The 21,517-nt window shown below is 42.4% G+C and overlaps 1 protein-coding gene across 1 annotated transcript in view; it reads right to left on the bottom strand.

Moving 5' to 3' along the window:
- Positions 1-11,624, bottom strand: part of LOC144785047 (metalloproteinase inhibitor 1-like) — a 38,018-nt gene extending 26,394 nt beyond the window's left edge. Inside the window, exons 1-2 of the mRNA XM_078664165.1 lie at positions 11,504-11,624; positions 5,034-5,200 (exon numbers count right to left, since the gene is read on the bottom strand). Coding sequence (XP_078520291.1) covers positions 5,034-5,157 — 124 coding nt within the window. The 5' untranslated portion in view covers positions 5,158-5,200; positions 11,504-11,624. The remainder of the gene's footprint in view (positions 1-5,033; positions 5,201-11,503) is intronic.
- Positions 11,625-21,517: the final 9,893 nt, after the last annotated feature.

Consider the following 21,517-nt stretch of genomic DNA (forward strand, 5'->3'; position numbering starts at 1 on the left):
TTGTCCTTAAAGTCCCATGGAGGGACGGCCATGGCTTTCCCCTCATGTGCAGCCGAACAAGTCATCAAATCTGTGTGGGGCTCAGATCCTAGTTGAACAAACTATGGGATCTATGGAATGGAGAACATTTTAGCGCGCTAGACCACAAGCTAGATCAGTTTGATAAAGTTTAGGGCCTTTTTATATCATTCCAGGTCAAAGACTTTAGGGGATCTATGTGGATGTATGACATTACAACGCATGCTTTTACATCGCATGCCTTTACAACGCGGTATTTACAACGAATACCTTTACAACTCATAGTGCTTTTGGGCGCTGGATAGTGAATAGTTTAATTTACTATTCCAACTCCAGTCCCCGTGGATAGTAGGGAAGGTGTTGGATAGTAAATTAAATCTATTCCCTATCCTAGAGCGCCCCCCAGCGCAATGCGTTGTAATGGTTTGCGTTGTAAAAGTTGGGTCGTAAAGGCACTGCGTGGTAAAAGTTGCGTTGTAAAGGATGTATACCGATCTATGTGCTCGAGATATTTGAAAATTCTGCATATAACCCAGACGGAACACTTCGGGACCCCTGTAAGCAATGAATGACTCATCTCACATCTAAGAGTCTGTGGGAGGTTATTTCACACACAGTATCAGATTGGCCTGGGAAAAGTGTAGGCCTTGGACAGAGTTAACAAATCTAGCACAATTCAGAATGGGAGCGGAGGGGATCTTCTGGGCTACTATGCTTAGGTTTGGTTTACTTTTTTCCCCAGTTGAATTGCAGCCCTTCTAGGGCTCTTAACACCGGTTGTTGGATGTAGGTACGTGTATGTAAGTGATTTACAAAAAATAAAAATAAAAGAAGAGTTGCATCTTAAAAAGTGTTCATTTAGTATTTCCCACAGTAATGCCTTTTTGGAATGGACCTCATGATAGCCATAGTAAATCTCAGCATCTAGGGTTTTAGCAGATATGCCAGTCAGTCCAAATTCTAGTTGCAGTGCTTGGATAGTGACTGAGGGCCCCAAGGAACAAAACTTGAATAATATTTCCCCTTTTGCTTTGTGTTAAAACACACACACACACACACATACAATCCACACGGCATATGTTTTAGTATATAGAACAGTGTGACAACAATGTTTACCTCGAAGGTTTAAATTCAATGCTTCAAGTGACTATCAGTGGCGGCTCCTCTGTTAAGGCGAAGGAGCGTTGGCCCACCGTCAGCAAAATAAAAGGAAAAAATAAAATGATAATAACTTAATGTTATTATAATTTTATTGTGTCTTCCTGCTGCGGAAGCGTGTTTGAGGGGGCGGGGCTGCAGAGCAGGGTAGGAGTGGTCTGTAGCATCACCTTGTGCACACACTGAGCATAAGCGCAGCTTGGCTAGTTTGTGTAGGTAGGCCTATGATGGGCCAAAATGTATTGACTGTAGTTTGAGGTCTAAGAGCTCCTGCACATAAATGCAATTCACATTCAATGTATCCATCTGAAAGGGCTTAAGCCTGATACGTTTAATAGGGAATCAATCAGACTGTAAAGCGCATAAGAGAAGGCCACTTCGCAATCACTGCCTCGCCTGCAAACACAAGGCCTGCATAATATAAATAGTGTTTCACATTCAGTGGCATTTCCAACCTGCAGGAATTTCAGATATGCAGTTTTTTTCCATTTATTTAAATTGGACCTGCAAATATCAATATATAGGGTCATATTACCAAGGGCATTATCGCCGCTTTAGCGGGAAAAATTCCCGCTAAAGCGGCGATAATTTTATCGCCCTATTACCTAGCTGTCGCTAACACCAGGTAGCGACAGCTAATAGGCGATAGCGGGAATTTAGGGGCCCAATCTACATGTCAGCGATGATTATCGCTAATGACATGCAGAGTGGGCGTGCCAAGATATTAGCGGCTGGAAACAGTCGCTACCATCGCTATCCCCTATTACCTATTTTTGGATATAATCGCCTGCCCAGAGCAGTTATTAGCCATGTTATCCAATGGAAGGTGGATAACATGGCTAAGAGCATTGTCGCGATAATGAATGAATATCATTGATTTTACAGCGATATTCATGCATTTCCCACGATTTTTACCGCTTTTGAGATAAACCTTGATAATATCAAGGTATCTCAGCAGTAAAAATCGTCGGAGCGCGGCGATATTTTAATGTCCGCTAACCAAGCTTAGCGATAATTATCGCTATAGCTTGGTAATATGCCCCATAGTATTTATTTTGATACCCGCACACTACAGCCATCATGTGTTAAAGCACCCCATCTACTTGGACCCAATATTCTTACTAGCAGCCGCAACATCATTCTGGATTACTCTCAGGCCTTGTTGATAAAAGCGCCTCTTCGCGGGTGTTTATTTATGCTTGCCCATGTGTCAGCAGCGCTCTTACGTCTGTTTTGATCAACTGAGCTGGCTGCTACTAGGTGTCCCTGTTTGACAGCTAGAGTATAGCCATCCACAAGGCAGCGAAAAAAAGAGATATCCCGCTTAGCTTTCTCTTTATCTTATTTGCATGACAAATGACCAATTATGAAGTAATGCAGGAACTCAACTGAAAACTGCGTTACCCTAACGCGACTTGTGTGACACTTGGCAGGACTGGGGAAGGGGTTTGGGAACATTATTATTGACTGCAATTAGTGTTAGTGAAGTGGTGCATAAATTCAAAGAGAATGCAGACCACACTGAATTAAACTCTGCCATTCGGCACCATGCAGCCCGTTTAACGGGTGGGTAATGTGAAACACGCCACCCACTTCTACTATCTGATTTCCCTCTGACCAATAATCAAGCACTGTGGGTTTTGCACAATAAGTTAACGGTATGCTGCTGGTGACTGTTTGCCTTCATGCACTTTGAGAATAAACTGATGAGTCCAAGCACACATTAGTTGTTTTAATTTCTGTGTGACTGGTCTACGTTGGCAGGCAGTGTATATAGTGCAGATGTGTGAGTGCACAACTTAGTTTATATTAAATGTTACCAGTGTATCCATCATGGTATTCCTATAAATCAAAATGTGTGTGTGTTTGATGTGTTTGTTTACAAGAAATAAATGAATGGAAACATAACAGGCAGCAGTAAAGAACTGGGGTAGGCTGTACAAAGCAGGAGCTGATCATGTGATCAAAACAGCATGTTTGTATCACAGCGGCCAATACGGTTCTGCCAGAGAACTGCTGATTGCAAACTATGGTGGGGAGGTTGCCTCGGAGGAGGGGAACTCTCCACACGGACAATGCACACATATCTGTAATCTCGGGATTGTAAATGACTGAAGTGCCCCAGCGTGGTCCATTTTAATTTTTTTTATTTGACAGAGTTTTATATAGAACGACCTCGACCCGGATCGGGTTGCATTACATGAGGACACAATGGTTTTTGTTAGGCATGGGGAGATTAACCCCCAGATTCATCAAGAACACATTTTGCTCTTCTTAATAGCGAAAAATACCGATTCGCTATTAAGGAATAGCAAAATGCTATACATCAAGAAATCCGTACAAAAATAGCGATTTCTAATAATTCCTTAATTGCGAGTCGCAATTAAGGAATATCTCCCCATTCATTCCTATGGGCCTAGAGGCCCATAGGAATGAATGGGAAGACAATCTCAATTTGCTAATCGTATTTAGCGATTCGCAAATTGAGACTGCGATTTCAAGGGTGCACGGGCGTCCAAAGGACACCCTGTTGCACCCCTGAAATTGATGTGTGCACATATGTTGCGCACACACATGCCCTTAGGGCATGTGTGTGCGCAACATGAAACTTTGAAAAATGCATTTTAGTGCATTTTTCAAAGTTTTTGCAAATTACCACGAAGATGTACTTCATGGTAATTTGCGTGCCCTAATAGCGAATTCGCTATTTTTTTCACTTTCTTGCATTGCATTTAAGGAATCTCAATTTGAGATTCCTTAAATGCAAAGAATCGCAATTTAGCAAATTCTTAATTAGCGATTTTTGCATTTGTGATGTTGCATCCCAAATGCAAAAATACCGCTCGCAAAGGGCCAGATTCTCTGAATCTGGCCCTTTGCGAGCGGATCTAGGCTTGATGAATCTGGCCCTAAGTGAATTGCCCAGATTCACAGGATGTTCAGCATCATTGCCAAGACTCTAACCCAGTTCCCCAGATTCGAGGTTGACCGCCCTCGCCATTAGGCCAGCTCCTCTCCCCATTACTCCCTCTCTCCATTACTGTGTTGACAAGGCGTCACACACTAATCAACAAATGCAATCTGCAGCTGCAGAGCTTGGCCGTCCCCAGCCCTGCAGGCTGCGCGTGTGAAGGGATCCTGACAAAGCCGTCCGAGGTTTGGGTTGGAGAATGCACAAAGAGCACAACAGTACAACATGATTGCATCTTCATAAGTTATTTACAGACCAGGGGACTCATTAGTCTTGTCAGCAGTGCTCGCTTTTATCGGCCCGCCAAGATTTGTAAACTTTAAGGGACACCAGAAGGGATTCCTGCTTCCAGCTATTGGTAAAACCCGGGACTTATTAGTTTAACTAGGGAAACCAGACCACATAATGACAGAGCAAGCATCAATGATAGGAAGCACAGAGGACAAGGATAAATAAACAGACCTTGGTCTTTGAATTCACAGCAAATGTGATAAGATAAGAGCAAGATTTACAGTCCTGTTTACAATAGAGCTCCGTAATCCATGAGCGCTCGTCTGAACTGCTCCAGAGTAAAGAAAAAGTAGTCCCACTAACAAATGCTACAATAGCAGCTGGGGATAGATATTAGTACTTAGTTCCTGCTCTCAGGGAGTGGTAACACAGGAAGAGGCATGACAAATGCAAGTCATGGACAAACGGGGAGAAAGGATAGGATAGAGACGATGGAGCCAGCAAATAGGAAGCCTATGGGCAGGCTGAAACCCACAAAATAGATACAGGAAGCGCTGTCTAGCCAAGTCCTAAAATACATGGAGAGAGAGTGCATTCCTTTGTGTTGTCAACAAAAAACTATATCAGTAAAAATGAAAGCAATGTGGAAACTTACCAGCAGTTGATTTGCAATAAGAGTTCTGTAGGATGAAGGGTAAACATCTGCAGGCTTCTGCAGGGAAAGAGGCTCCCAGGAAAAGCACACCTGCCATTAGGGTGACCCACTTCCTGGTGTCCATGGTTTTTCTGAAGGTCACAGATGTAGCTCTCAGGGGCAGTTTTCTAATGAAAAGAAGAATGAAAACAACATTTCAGGTTTTTGGCAAAAGCTGATGTTGGGTATAGCTGTGTTGATGGTACAGTTTCTGAAGTGTGCCGTCAGAAAACAAGCATTGTCAAAGTCTAAAGGTGTTACATTTTGCACAATGAAGTACTTCTAGTCACTACTGAATGTCACTGTCAAGTCAGAAGCAACAGTTTGAAGTACTCAGCAAGGCTGCAGCCCCTCAAGTCATTAGGAGATGTGCCACTCAAGTGGGAAGCTACTGCTTCAGAAGTCTTCCACAAAACTGAAGAACTAAAACACGTGCATACAAACTTTTGCTGCTCTATTAATTTGTACTTGTTTTCAGTGGGGGAAATAAATATACCAACAATAGTTCACAGTGTCCCTATTGTACCTTTCAATAACTGTCTTGATTACTCTGAAACACCGTGAAGAAACCCTTATATATGTCTAGGCACTAGAAGCCACTGGTAAATTCAAGTGCCTTCAAATTTGTTCTTAGCGGACTGTTTTTAAAAAAGAGCTAAAGGCATGTGCCATCAAACCCACTGTTGTTTATAATGAGCAAAGTCTATATTTGAAATACACTGATACATGTGATACAAAAAAAACAAAATATCAGATAGCTAAGGAAAGCAATGAATAAAGAAATGTGGTTCAAATAATTTCTGTTTATATACATGTATATATTTTCACTTCATACATTTGGGAAAACCTGAGGCTGGCAAGACATACACAAACCTATAGTAAGTACTGCTACTTGTTACTAAATGTTACTCTTGAGTCAGCTGCAGTACGTCAAGTACTAGATGTGCATCTCAACTTAGACCCAACTACTTAGAGGTAAATGTACTATGATCTAGTGTCAATCTGCACCAATTTTGTAGCATAACCCCAATGCAAAATTATTTTTGGTATTTACTAAGCCATAGAAAGCCACTTGTTTTTTTTTTGGACCTGTATGTAGCACAAACTAGACCGAAGATATCAGGTATCAGATCGCTTTACATGAGCACCAGTAAGTAAGTAATAAGTTTATTGTGCAGTTAATTAAAACCATTACAACGATTGACCCACAATTATAAACAATAAAACCTCGAATTTTCTTTATAAAAAAAAGCTGATTGCCATAGTTAAACAGAAACATGCGTTACATGAGCACCAGTTTCGTTACAGATTGACACATTCATTTTTGTTAGGCACGTGGAGATTAAGGGCCCGATGTAGGTCGCCAATTACCGGTCGGTAACGGCTGATTTCGGCCGTTACCGACCGGTATTTGGGATTTGACATGTAGGTAGGCCCAATTTACAGAATCGGTATATTTACCGATTCGATAAATTTACAGATTCTGTAAAATACCGAATCGGTAAATTTACTGAATCGGTAAATACAGATGTAGGTGGCACTGTAAACAGTGCCACAGGCCATTACCGATTCGTTATTTACCATGTAATACTATTACATGGTAAATAACGAATACCAGTGTACATGCACATCTGTGTACATACACCTGTACCATGTGACACACAGACATGCCCTAAGGGCATGTATGTGTGTCACATGGCACACAAGCCAGAAACAGGGGTGCAACAGGGTGTCAAAGTGACACCCTGTCCCCCTTGTCAAATCGGTAATTTTACCGATTCGGTATTTGCTATTGAATCCTATGGGCTTCAAGGCCCATAGGAATCAATGGCAAATACTGATTCGGTATGAATCTTACCGAATCGGTATTTTTACCGATTTTTTTTCCTACATAGCAATTACGATTAGTAAATACCGAATCGGTAAAATTCGGTATTTACCATTCAGTAATTTGCTATTACCTACATCTAGCCCTAAGTGATTTGCCCATAATCACAGGATGTTGAGTGTCGTTGCCGAGACTTGAGCCCAGTTCCCCAGCTTCGAGGTCGATTGCTCTAGCCGTAAGGCTACATCCTCTCCCAAAACTTTGTGTGGTTAAGTAAATGCAAAGTAAAGCAAGGCAGTGCAAAGTGCTGTCTTGCGTTATTTTGCATCTGCTAGTTATTATGTGGGTGGAGCAGCGGCGTTCCTATGTACTTTGATGCATAGATTTGGGATTGTGCCAAAATGGTGCTCCTTCTTGAAAGAGGTGTAACAATGAGATTATCTTTATTTCTCCTCGTTACTTCCTCTTTCTATATGTGCTGCACACACAGAAGGAGGAATTGGCCTCTAAGGCTTATTTTTGTACAGGAAAGTATTACTTCCTACACAAAAACAATCCTGCATGTAACACAGGCATCCTTGCAACATGGAGCAAGGGTCGGCGTTGGCGCTAGGCAGCCTGAAGTGTGCCAGTGCAGGGAGAGAGCTGAAGAGTGCAATATCTTAGTAGATATGATGCTTTCCAGCTCTCTCGCATTCACTCAAAGCAGATCCACAATATGCCTTGCTGCAATGCTTTGCAAGAAGTCTAAGTAAATCTACCTCTTAGCCTTTCAAAAGCTGCAGTGCCTGAAGTTTTTTTCAGATGTCCCCCTCAATCACATGCAATTTCTTGATTTATCTCTGCTGCCTTTTAGTTAGGTTTGCACTATACCTTATACATACATGCATGCATGTCCTTCAAAGCTGAGGGGGGGGTGGCGTCATTGTATGAATTTGCATATACATTGTTACTAGTTTCATGACTTGTGCTTGTTTTCTACAAGGTCGGTGAATATACAAGGTCGGTGAGTCAAATCTTGAAGCTTTCAATACATTAGTTGATTGCTTTGGAAGAGGGTGATGACACCCTACTATACATATGTACTGACAGTCAATGGTAAATATAAGTGCCCTCAGCTTCGGAACCTGTGCAACTATATATTTTTCTGGGCGGATGAATACATGTGCACAAGCAAAATGCAGTTGCTCAAAATGAAGGCAGCCAATGGCTTAAGTGGAATGGCCCCTTGTTGTGTACTATGTACCTTAGTGGGAGGCAGCATAGTTTGAGCAACACGTGAAAAGCCCAATGTTTAAAGAGGGTTATTTAAATTTACTCTTTGTGTGTATTTTTAAACATGTTCCTGCTCACACACAAAGCTGTCCTCAGACTGCACCTAAACACTGAGAGCCTGAGTTCTATGCAGGTGAGGTTTAGAAATGTGCTCTTGTTTTTGGCTTCATTTGGGATGGGGTGGTAGTGTTAATGTAAATCTCCAATTTAAAAACTTAATATGAATTTACAATTTAAAAATAATTAATCACATTATTACCAAATATTTAATTAAAAAAGTATACAATACATATTATAATTACATTGCACCCTACATTACGTATTATAATTAAATTGCACCCTGTACCCCTCTAAACCCACAACCTGCTACAGTAACATAAATAATAAAAAAATACTGAAATATATTTTAATAACTACTACAAATTTAAAAAAACATTAAAAAACATAAAAAATATTCAAACATAAAAAGAACATACTATACATCTACAATAAATAACACAATAAATAACAACAAATAAAACTCGATATTATCAAGAACAATGGGGCCTATTAGGATTGCAGGCAGACCTGAGTACGCCCACCGTCCTCGAGGTGTTGGGACCGGCCGCCAGACATGCGGCGGTCCCGCACCGCGAATTAGGATGCGACCGCCACCCTGGTGGTCGCATTCTACATTTCTACATTGCAGTTGTGCATGCCTGGCATTTCCCTGTAGCACGTGGCAGGCACCACGTGCTGACTGCCACTTGGTGCAGAGAACTGCCAGGGATAACATGGGTACCCCCCGAGTACACCTTCCCAAACCCCTGGGGGCCTGCAATGGCCCCCAAATCCAAACACAACCAGCCTTTCCATGGTGGCATCGCAACACACATCCTGTCACTACACACATCCTAATATGGTTGGCAGTGCCTGCTGGGCACCGCCACCATATTAGTGGCCCACACTTGCCCGGCCGGCAATCAGAACGATTGCTGACCAGCGGAAAAGCAGCGGACGGACAGACTTTGCGCCGCCGCGATACCCCCTCCCATCGTAATATGGCAGGGGTATTTCACATTACGGCTTCGTAATGGGCCCTTATATTATTGAAAACGATATTAATAACCTTAATATTTTAAAAGTCGATATTACTTGCCTTAAAATCGATATCCTTTACAATGATATTCTTGCATTCAATATTTCCATTCCACAATATTTTTCACTTGATATTTGTGTCAGTCTAATTTCTTTTCTCGATATTCTGTCTCTCCACCGTGCTGCAATGATTGTTTTTGTGCAGGAAGGTGTCCCTTACTGCACAAAAACAATCATCTTCACATCGCAGGCACCCTTGAAAAATGATGCAAGGGTGCCCGCGCTTGGCATGGCAGCCAAGTGTGTGCCAGTGCAGGGGAAAGCAGAGGAATGCATTGTATTGTCGTTAATCCAAACCATCCCTGTGCTTTGAAAATGACACAGCATGACGCATGCAGCTAAATGGCTTGCAGAGCTACGCTGCATCCTTTTCTAGCAGATGAGGTCCTAAATGACTCCAGACCGGATGCATGTCGTTACAACGCATGCTTTTACAACGCATGCCATTACGGCGCAACTTTTACAACGCAAGTCATTACAACGACTTGCGTTGGGGGGCGCTGGATAGTGAATAGTTTAATTTACTATTCCAACTCCAGTCCCCGTGGATAGTAGGGAAGGTGTTGGATAGTAATTAAACTATTCCCTATCCTAGAGTGCCCTCCAACGCAATGCGTTGTAATGACTTGCATTGTAAAAGTTGCGCCGTAATGGTAGTGCGTTGTAAAAGTTGCGTTGTAAAGGATGTTTCCCCTCCAGACCTCATGCTACCCCTGATAATGTCAGACCTAATAGTCAATAGTGGGTAACAGTCTCTGAACATTTTCAGGGATCTCAAATTAGTTATCTACCAGGGCCCCCAAAATTATTGGTATGAGACTGATGGTTCTGGAACCTGACATTCATTTACATTTTGCTCATTGGTCCCATGGAACCAGGTCCCTTGGATCACACATTATTTCCCTTCGAACATGGCAACGGGAAAAATCATTGCCAACAATGGAAACCCTTGAGATGTCATTAGTACATCCCAGGTACCATCAAAAGAGGGGGTGCCAGAAAAGGAGAACTTCAAAAACTGGAATACTCTCACTATGTGAATGGTATTAAAGAGGCCATGGAGCATATTAGAGAATTAGAGATTATTTAGCAACTGGTTTATGGTTAAGTCAAAGAATCAAAAGAAACTGTTATCCAAAGAAGTTTAATGAGATACTTGCTTAGGGGCAACTTGCCTAGACTCTGGACGCCCTAGCCTCCGCTGCTCCCGGCTTAGAATGGACCGCCACATTTAGACATACTAGACTCCCTGGCAGGGAAGTCTGTGATGAAAGTCCATCTTCTGAGATTACATTGGATTTCATCCCCATTGTATGACGAGAGGCCAGAGGGAAGCATGCAAGAGGTCTGGATTTGTCCTACATTGACCAAAGTAAACATAATCTCCCTCCAATATAATGATGGGGCTGTCACCCTGGACAGAATGAATAGGATTGCAGGGGGGGCGAGGGCTCTCTTTGGAACAGTGTACCTTTTAGAATGATCTTTTATTTAACATGAGGTAAATCAACAACCTCATACTTAGCCAGAAAAAAATGTAGTTTGCTTGTAATGTTGAGGGAGCAACAGCTGATAAGGGTCAGTCTTATAACTATCTGTGGGTTTGGCTCAACTATGGCAAGCCACAAAGCTCATTTTAATGTATGGGAAGCAAAATGCCCCTCACAGAAGCATGGAGAGGAAAGAAAGCTGCCCGCTACTCATCTATGGCTGGGTGTCTTAGGATCTTGAAAACAAAATATAGCCCAGCCTTATTCCCTTTTGAGAAAAAGCCAGAACTCGGCTCAACAAAAGTGCAGAGTCACAGATGCAAAGGGGTCTCCTTTGTTAGTCGGGCCCATGGTGAGGCTAGGAAATGGGGAACATCCTTTACAACGCAACTTTTACAACGCACTACCATTACGACACAACTTTTACAACGCATTGCGCTGGGGGGCGCTCTAGGATAGGGAATAGTTTAGTTTACTATCCAACACCTTCCCTACTATCCACGGGGACTGGAGTTGGAATAGTAAATTAAACTATTCACTATCCAGCGTCTCCCAACGCAAGTCGTTGTAACGACTTGCGTTGTGAAACCTGCGTTGTAAAGGCATGCGTGGTAAAAGCATGCGTTGAAACGTCATACATCCCTAGGAAATTATTCCTCAGTAAAACTCAGAACTGTAGAATATATACTGACCTTCCTTACCTGTGTTTTGACGCTCAGTTCTTGGAGGTGGAACAGTGTTTGTGTCCTTCCAAGACTTCTTTGGAATTTGAAGGCTTCTCGTGTCCTTTTATAAGACAGACAGACAGTGATGAGCATGTAGGTCAAATGTCTTTCTGTGGGCGAGGTTTCCTGTCAGTACCAGGAAGAGAAAAGTGCCTGGAAGAGAAGTACGTGGTGTACCACGCGAGTGACACATCGCCAAGGTGAATTATGAAACTTGTCAGAAAAAAAGCAGTGTGGAAATAAGGCGGTTCACATTTGCATATAATGGATGATGTACATGTCAAGGCATGACAATGAAAAAAAACCTTAAGGAAATTCAAAGTGATCAGTGAAACAGAGTTAGATTAAATGGAACATGCATGGGGAATTGAGTTTAAAAGGCAACGAATTTAAATAGAGAGGAAAAACTTAGAAAAAAACTCAGAAATGCAAGCAAATCAGATATATTTTGAGAATGCTAGTCTGGGTAAGTAAGAGTCAGTAAAATCCTTCACATGGTATAATTATGTCATGTAAAGCTGCTATTCTGCCTAATAAATTCACTTTAAAAAGTTCAAAAATAAATAAAAGGCCCTAAAATACTTGAAAAGTCCTTGAGAGTTCAGGGATAGATTATTTAAGTATATTGATTTTAACATGTGCTACAGTGGCTCTATAGTACACCTGAAAGGAACTGGACAATTGTGCACATTACTGTGTGTATAATTTGCATGTGACACACATTTTTATAGATCTAAGTCAACTACAGAGATGTAAAGACTAATTCAAGGGCTCGTTGTATGTTATCTGAATATTTCTGGAAAACCAGCTTAATCTGCTATTGTCCGGATTACCCCCTGTGGAATTACCGCTGCAAAAAATCCCACTGTCATCCTGCAGTATCTTGGAGGATTTACCAGAGGGTTTTATAATATCCTACAGTGTATAAAAGATTAGATTTACACTATGTCATCTCATACATTTGGCATACAAGTTAAATGACAAAACACAATGTTTCACATTTTCTATCTCATAGGAATCACAGAACAACTTCATCTTAATTTACAGCATGTCCTGTTTTATTTACAGGCCCTATTTGCATTAAAACATACACATTCATTCACACTACTGAAAATAACATATCTGCTCGGGCTAAAAAACAGCTCAGAGAAATATGACGTTATCGAGACACCCCAGGTAGGTGGATCTGGATTTAAAATTATTAAATCTAAACTTCGCTTTCTAAACTTACCTTCACAATATTTTGGCATCCCTGTATTTTTGTTAAGATATGTGTGTAAAATATTTATTGTAGGTGATATTTTGTCAAGCAAACCTTTCTGCAGAGAAGCCTCACCTTGAATTATTTTTTGTGGCAGGGTGCCCAAATTACTGTCTGACATCTTTGGAAATAGAGTCCTGAAGGCATTACAACATAATCTTCACCAGTTAGTAAATATATTGGTGTAACTAAAGGGGCGGACCGAACGAGTAAAACTTGTTGGTGATTTGGCACCTTTGCAAAAGCAGTAGTAATTATAAGGGAGAACCATGAACTGTGCTTTCAGAACAGGATATGACAAGGAAAACCCCACTTGTATTGGACAGTCACTGCAGAAATGATTGTGCCCTCCTCCCTTTTAATTAAAGTCATTGCCCTTTCGGATGGGGTCCCCAGCGCCTTATAAAAGCCTTGGGGAGGGGGCTCCCCTCCCCTAAAAAAATACATCAGGTCAATGGAGATTGCATCCCCAGAGCCAAATACAGCTCGGAGTGTGGGCTGTCTGCCACGCTCCCATAAAAAAAATTAATTGGGCCCCGAGGATGGGGTCCCTGGGTCTGAAATCTGCTCAAGGAGAGCAGCTGCATAAGACTCTCCACATAATAATTAATTTAGGCCCCAGAGATGGGGTCCCCGAGTTTGACATCTGCTTGGGGATAGGGTCCCTGCCGTAAAGTAATAAACTGGGCCCAAACTGGGCAAGAGAAGGGGAGTCCAACTAGTAGCCATGTAGTTTAACAAAAAATGGCTGTGCCATTTTTTATGTTTTGCCGAGCGGGATCACGACAAAAAACAGCCACATTTATATTTCTTTGGACCCCAGTTTGTTCCCTCTGGGTTCCCTTCATGAGGCCTAAGGGGTGTGGGTATCCCTACACTTCTCCCTTATGTTACTTTTTGTATTTAACCCCTCCCCTGCTGGTGACGGAACCACTCCGTCATCAGCCGCGGTCACGCTGTGCTGATGACCGAGCGGTTCCATCACGGCCCGCTCGGCACGCCTGCGTGGCGTGGATTCTGCGCCTGCGCTGGACGTTCCATTGAGCGGGTGGCGCCGTGGCGGGACCGCTTCGTCATGAGCACAGCGCAACCGCGGCTGGTGATGGAGCAATTCCGTCACCAGCATGCACCAGCCGCGCGGCCTCCCAGACCCCTTAGCACTGCGGCGGAATAGCCGCTGCAGTGAAGGGGTTAAAGTTCAGGACAGGGGCCAGCAACATTTTTCCAATGTTGCTGGCAAACAATCAGTGAGGTCGCACCCACTAGAGTCTGACTCCCAAAGGATCGAGATGGGCCAAAAGAAAAAAGAATAGAAGAGTCCCTCAAACCCAACCATGCAGATATACAAATAATTTAGAACCTTAATTTCTCACAAAAACTGAACCGATTTGCATCAAATCACAAAATGAACAATCTGAGCACCAAGGTCTAGCTTCCTGCTAAATTTTGTGCAATTCGGTTCAGCATTTGTTGCGCCAGTGCTACTTAAAGAAGTCTATGGAAAATATACAGGGTTTTGCATTTTGGTAATTCTTTTTTTCTCTGCCACCTGCTTTACAGATCGCCCCTAAACATTTCATGCACAAAGTCGTTGAAACGTAGCATGTTTTGGCAACGTTTCATGGAGATTCCGCAAACAAGGCCCAAGTTATTAGCAAAATAAAAAATGCATTTCTTATGGAAATGTGATCGCCACTAGGTAATATATATATAAATATATATAAGTGTTTCTAATAACTTTGGCACCATTTGATGAATATTCCTAAAAGTTTCAAACCCAGTACACCAATAAGTTCAGAAGCAGCGACAGCCTGTGTTGAGGAATCTCGACATGAGGCGATCTAGCACGTTTTTCTTTACCTCCCACCCTGTTTATGTTATTAAAGACCATAACTGTTGGGTTTTATTTGAGGGGGGGCATAAGGGCGAAGTTAAGATAGCAGTAGTAATATTTGCGCTCTTAGAAATTGGGATTCTGTTTGGCAGAGGTATGAACCCTGTCCAAGCAGGAACTACAATCATAGTCAGGGTAAGTCAGATAATCACCCTAAATTAACCTGTGCGCACCCTCTCATAGCTTGGTACAGAGCAGTTCGGAAGCAAAGGCAAAGTGTAAAGTATATGTGCAACACATCAAACAGTAAAACAGTGAAAACACCACACAAAAAGATTCCACAACTGGTTAGAAAAATAAAGCTTAACTTATGAACAAAAGACAAAATCCAATCAGTAGAACCAGAATTATGAATTTTCAAAGAATAAACTAAAATGTATTGCTTAAAAGCATAAAGCAAGACCCACAGTTATCTGGACATGCTAGACCGGGTACATCTAAAAGTTAAGGTTGACCAAGAAGGAGTATGGGTTGGATACAGGGACCCGCTTTGGCCAGCTGCAAAGTACTTTGTCTATATCGAGGACAAGATGAGAGGAGCAGAAGAAGCAATGTTTCGTTGAAAATCCTTAGAATGAAGGCGAAGTGTTATCATTGAACCACAGGATGCAGGCGATGCGTCAGCTCTGAGACTCACAAAGTCCCAGATGCATCGGAAATGGAGCAGATGCACTGTGCCGTCGGCAATGTGATGCTCTCGATCATCGCAACAACAATAATGAATTGCCATCAATGGAGATGCACCAATTCTGAATCGAACAACAGCATCGATGATTGGATTTCGGCTGAAGTAGCACTTTACACAAAATGGCAAGGGTCCAGGACTGGGTTCACACCACTTGGCAGAGCAAGATTTCAGATGGCAGAGTGCATGTGCGGTAGCAGGATGAGTTGTACGTTTTTATTGGCCTTGAGACTTCAGACCCCAAGCCAATAAGCCCTTGGAGTCACTTTGGTTCTGGGTTGGAGAGATGCAGGTCCCAATTTTCACACTCCCAGGCAAGGATGGCAGCAGGTCAGCTCAGCAAAGCAGGAGTCCAGCAAAGTAGCAGTCCAGCAGAGTGTCAGTCCTTCCAGCAGCTCAGCAAGCCTTATTCCTAGCATAGTATCCACAGGTCCAGAAGTGAACTGAAGTGGTAGTGTCTGAGGTCCAGAACTTATATCCAGCTATGTCTTTGAAGTAGGTAGACATCACAGAGCTGTCCTGCCTGTCTTGTCTCCTGACTCACTACAGGGGGATATGCAGCCCTTTTTGTGGGGACAGGACACTACCTATTCTGTTGTAAGTGTCGGTTCCTCTCTCCCATCTTGCCCAGCTCCATTTGTGTTGCTGTCTAGAGGGTACGCACAAAAAGCCCAGATGTCACTAACCGCAGGACCACAACCTACCTTAGGGGGTGACTTATTTGTACTGAAATAAAAGGTTTGCGCCCGGCAAGAGGGTTAGCTTGCCAGGTCGACATGGCAGTTTATAACAGTGCATACAGGCTCTGCAATGGCAGGCCTGAGATGGTATTTAAAGGGATTCAAAAGTGAGTGGCAAAATCAGTGCTGCATTTAATTTACAGGATTTGGTCACATGTGGTGTACTTAGCTCGGGACTTATAAGTAAATTAAATGTGTCAATTATGGATAAGCCAAAGTCGCCATGGTTTAAAAAGAGAGAACATACAGTTTAGCACTGGTTACCAGTGGCAAAATACCCAGCCAGCAAAAGTAAGAAACAGGTGCGCTGGACTCGAACAGGAAAAGTGCAACCTATTACACTGAATTTACTGCCCCAGGGCAATCGCGAAGTCGTGCTACCCTGAGGGCAGCACATTAAAGTGAAATACTTAGCATTTGAAGCAGCTGCTCTCTGTTTTTATATGCAGGCGGCAACTCGTCTGAACATTTAAGGGGGATTAGGGATCCTGTTGCAGGTGGGTACAGTTGGTGACTGCACCTGCCATAGTACCACCTTTGCCCCCTCAAAATGGCTGCCATCAGGGGGCACATTAACAGTGCTCCATCTTTTAGGTTGCACACTGTCAGAGCACCTCCTGACAGCCTCTTTGCCTCTGTGCCTGTGTCTATAACTTGGCACAGGAGCAGAGGCAAAGAGATTCCCTCTGTTGCAAGGGGCCACACCCCCATGCAAAGTAGGGAATACCCTCTGGTGATATCACTGATGGTACGTGTGTGCAACCGCTATCTGTATTACAAAAAAGGCCAACAAGCATCTGCAGCCCCTTCTGTAATGCCAACATGCACCGGGGGCGCATAAAGCGGGTGCACATGCCAGTTGTGCCCCTAGGGTACACTTCTATTATATGTCCCCTGAACTATCCTTGTGATATTGTAAGTCCATTTTATAGTTTATTGAGCAAAACATTTTGGTGTTAAGTGTATGTAATAAGAAACAGTGTTCTGAGCAAGTCATTTGAAAGGTATATGGTTGTATTTGATGTGTTCATTAGTTAAGTACTATAATTAAGTTCATTTTTTAATAAAGAGAATACAATTGTTGGAGGATACAGAATCTCAGTTTTAGAGTAGTGTTTCTAGCTTTAGTGATCATAAACTGGGTTACTAAATCTTGAGGCTATTGTAGAGCTAGGAATATGGCAAGCTGGCAAGGACCTGCTAGTCAACTGGCTGATGAGGTGCTGAGAGCATCCACAACCTCAATAGGTGAGGAGTTGAAGAGCAGCAGAGTAGGGGTCCGCATGGCAGGAAGGCCACAATGCAAGCAAAAGGGGTATGGGCGGTAGCTTTAATGTAGGCATTAGGCCTGGGTTCAGCAGATACCCCAGGCAGGTGCTTTCAGACGCTGCCAGCTTAGGGTCTGGTGCGGATTGCGTCCGTGGACCAAGTGGTTCCCAGCCTCATACACCCCTGAAGCCTCATTCAAGATCCCTAAGAGAATCATAACCGTATGCAAGTAAACGTTGACAGGCACGGGCATGAGAGGCCCCAGATTTTGGATCTCCAAGACCTTTAAGGCCTTAACTCAGCTTTATGGATCTATGGCCCTACTAATCATGGGTGGAATAGAGTGAGAGACAGCACAAAAATAACACCAGAAATCCCTTAACAAAATAAGCGATCAAGCAATTCAACAGTGCCCACAACCGCTAACAAGCGAAGGCTCTGATACCTTTTAACTCCTCTCACTGGAAACTATTCAAGTTTCTCATCCTCAAGACCTAACACCGCAAAACGTTCTCTGAAAATGTATTGGAAGTGCAAGTCTATAACATCTAAGAGTACAGCCAGCACTATCAAGGGATTAACAGCCCACATGAAAGCAAGGACGGCATTTTAAAGTGATAGCCACGTAGCTGGCACATATCTCCCTGTTCCTTCATTAGCAACAAAGCCCAAGGAACCTCAGAATATTTAAGACCGAGATACATAGGGACAGTTCACAATCAATTATTTTTCTTAGCTTTCTCATTCAAATGACATCTGACATGGACCTAATAGCTTCTGAGAACAGTAAGTACAATGCAGACCAATCAAACACTACTCTGGGAACTAAGGACCCAATATCACCTACAAGATGCCAAAGGGAAGTGAAACTCATCCTGGTGTTCATTGATCTTCCTAACCAGGAACAGACTAAGCAAATTGGTGAACAACTAACTGTCTGTAACAAGGGCAACGCTAATTCATCTCACTGCATGCACCCGGCTGGGAGTGTCAATGCTGAAGCATCACCATCCCAAAGGGGAACATCCACCAATGAGCGAAACAACCGGACCCAGAAAGATTGGGAAATCATCTTGAAAGTGGACTGCCCAGAGTTACCCAACTCAAACTTGAAAGCAGGTCAAACAACTCAATTAACAGCAACACCTTTTCAAACAAGCATTTGTAATGAAATCGGTCTTGCATTTGCAAAAGTTGGAGATGCTGGTGTTGTAAATGTGAATATTTTTTACTTATGTGTTTTGGAGTGGATGTATGTGGTTTGTAGTGGAATTATGTGGTATGTTGTGCTATGGAATTATGTAGATTTAAATGATGTGATATTTAGTGTATTGGAATTATGCAGAGTGGGATTGTGTCTTATGGAGAGTAATTATGTGGTATGGTATTGTGGTGGAGTGGTATGTAGTGGAGTTTAAATATGTGGTGTGCTGTTTAATTTTGTGGTGTGAGGCCGAATTGTGTGGTGTGTATTGTATGTATGTAGTGTGTTATGAAATTGTGTTGTTGATTTGTATTATGTGGTTTCTGGTTGAATTATGTGGTGTGTGATGGAAAAGTGTTGGGTTGATTGGTGTGGCTTGGAACTGTGTGGCTGTAAGGTAAATCAAGCTGATTGTAATTGTGTAGTATGCTGTGGAGTGTATTTATGCAGATTGTTGCTATGTGGTATGTTGCAATATCCTATCTCAGGCTGTTGCCTCAGCATCTAGTACAGAAATAGTTCTATAATTGTGTGGTTCTTGGGCCCTTTTTTTGGATGGGTTGGAGGACTGAGACTCACCTATTGTCAGGAAATATATTATCAGATAATATACCTGAATTAGAATCAGTAGTGGGGTGGACCACTGGGCTTCATCTAGCTTGAAGACTGCCATAGGGATACCATTTAGGCTGGGATTGCTGTTTGTATAAGATGCCTTGAGCGCTTTAGTCATTTTATCACTTATAGGCATAGTTCAGGAGTTTGGGACTTGGTCTGCTTGTTATTTATCCAGCTTCTGGCAGAGGTGTTCAATCCTTAGCCTGGTTAGGTAATGGCAGGTACGCTTTCTCTGTATTGTGGTCATGGTTGAAATTTAATTTGTATGCCTCGCAGGTTTATTTATATTGTGAATTTGTTGATTTCTCAGGTGAAGCTAAATTATTAATTAAGTTACAAAATGCTGTGCTGTCCTTTGTATTAATCCATTTATTGATGTCAAATCACCTCCTACCTTAAAATCAGGGTATTGCCTTCTGACATTTGACATTATAAGTTCTTGTTAAATGTTAAATTTCTATTTTAATATCAGCTCTTGCTCCTCCTTTTTTTGGGATTTTCTGGTTAGCTTTTTGATTGCTCTACAGAGATCACTTAGCTCAAACAATACCAGACGCTAGAGGTCATATTTCTGGGTTTCTCTCTCAGGTCCTGTATAATTGTTCTGCTTCGGTAAATTTGATTGTACGGGTATGTACCATGGATATTAAATTTTCGGGCCACCCAGAACAGATAAGCTCCTTTAATCCTTTCCCTTTTGCTGAATGACATTAATGATCAGAGTACTTCCTTTAGCCTGGCTCCATTCTTCCTATTTAGTTTGCGAGTGCAGATTTCATTTTATTTTGCATGGCTGAAGAATTTTATCCTCTGACGAAATAATTTTTTTAAGAGTACCATTAAGCTTCGTCCTCCAGTCAATTATGACCTCTTGGTAAAAATTTACACTTTTTATCAATATGGGCTATCTGAAATTATTCCTAATGTGCTGCGTCACTCCTTACCCCTGCTTCAAGCATGCGTAAGGTTTTGACGCAGTGGCATCGTAGAAGTGAGGCAGTGAAATCTTGTAAATTTCACAGGGTAATTTTTCTGAGGCTTTCTTGCGTCGGAGCACCCACCTTGCATACATTGTACCTGACGCAGGTATAATGTCACACAGGGCTTTACAATGTGACGCATCTCCCTAGGTGCGTAAAGTTGTAAATGTGTCTCAATGTGGTGCATTGTTTACGACGCGCTGCGTCACAAAAGTGACGCAACGGACACGTAAAATTGTCACAGGGGGGCTTGTAAATCTGCCCCCAAGAGTTACTTTGAGATTCATAATATAGCAGTCAGCTGGTGCAGTTGCTGTTTTGGTTACCATGACTGATATGTATCCTCTTGACGCAGGGGTTCTAGGTAGACCCCGTGCGCACCTCTAAATGGTTACAGGTTTGAAATTTGTCACCTGAGAGGGGCTGAATCCTTTCAGACTATCAGCCAGATTCATCACAGTGAAATCGGCTCGCAAAGGGCCAGATTCTGAGAATCCGGCCCTTTGCGAGCGCTATTTTTGCATTTGGGATTCATCATCCCAAAGGCAAAAATCGCAATTACAGAACTCGCTAAATTGTGAAGAATCGCATTTAAGGAATCTCAATTAGAGATTCCTTAAATGCTATTCATGAACCTTTTAAAAATTGCGAATTCGCAGTATGGGGCCGCTATTTACCGCGAAGTGTAACTTTGTGGTAAATAGCGAAAACTTAGGAAAATGCACTTTAGTGCATTTTTCTAAGTTGTATGTTACACACACACATGTCCTTTGGACATGTGTGTGCGCAACACCTGTGTACATTTGTATTTCAGGGATGCTACAGGGTGTCCTTTGGACACCCTGGCACCCTTGAAATCGCTTCCTTATTTGCGATTAGCTAATTGCTAATCGCAAATAAGGAATGACTCCCCATTCATTCCTATGGGCCTCTTGGCCCTTAGGAATGAATGGGAAAGCCATTCCTTATTTGCGATTAGCAATTAGCTAATCGCAAATAAGGAGGCAGTAGAAATCGCAAAATTAATTGCGATTTCTACATGCATCCCGTTTTGCGAGTCTTTAATAGCGATTCCTTAATAATCGCTATTAAGGACTCGCAAATCGGGACATTGATGAATCTGGGGGTAAATTGCCTGAAGGGCAATGGGTATTCTGCCTCAGCCTCCTGTGAATATCAATATCCCACTCAAGGAGTATTGACCGTGAGCCTTTATTAAGGGAGGCAATGTCTTCCTTTCGGCAAGTCATTTTTGTTAAGCATAAGTTCGGGTTTCCAACATTATTTGGCTTTTCCCAAAAGAAACACAGTCAATATCGCGTGATTTAAATTGAACGGC

The sequence above is a fragment of the Lissotriton helveticus genome, chromosome 10, assembly GCF_964261635.1.
Source record: "Lissotriton helveticus chromosome 10, aLisHel1.1, whole genome shotgun sequence".
NCBI lineage: Eukaryota > Metazoa > Chordata > Amphibia > Caudata > Salamandridae > Lissotriton > Lissotriton helveticus.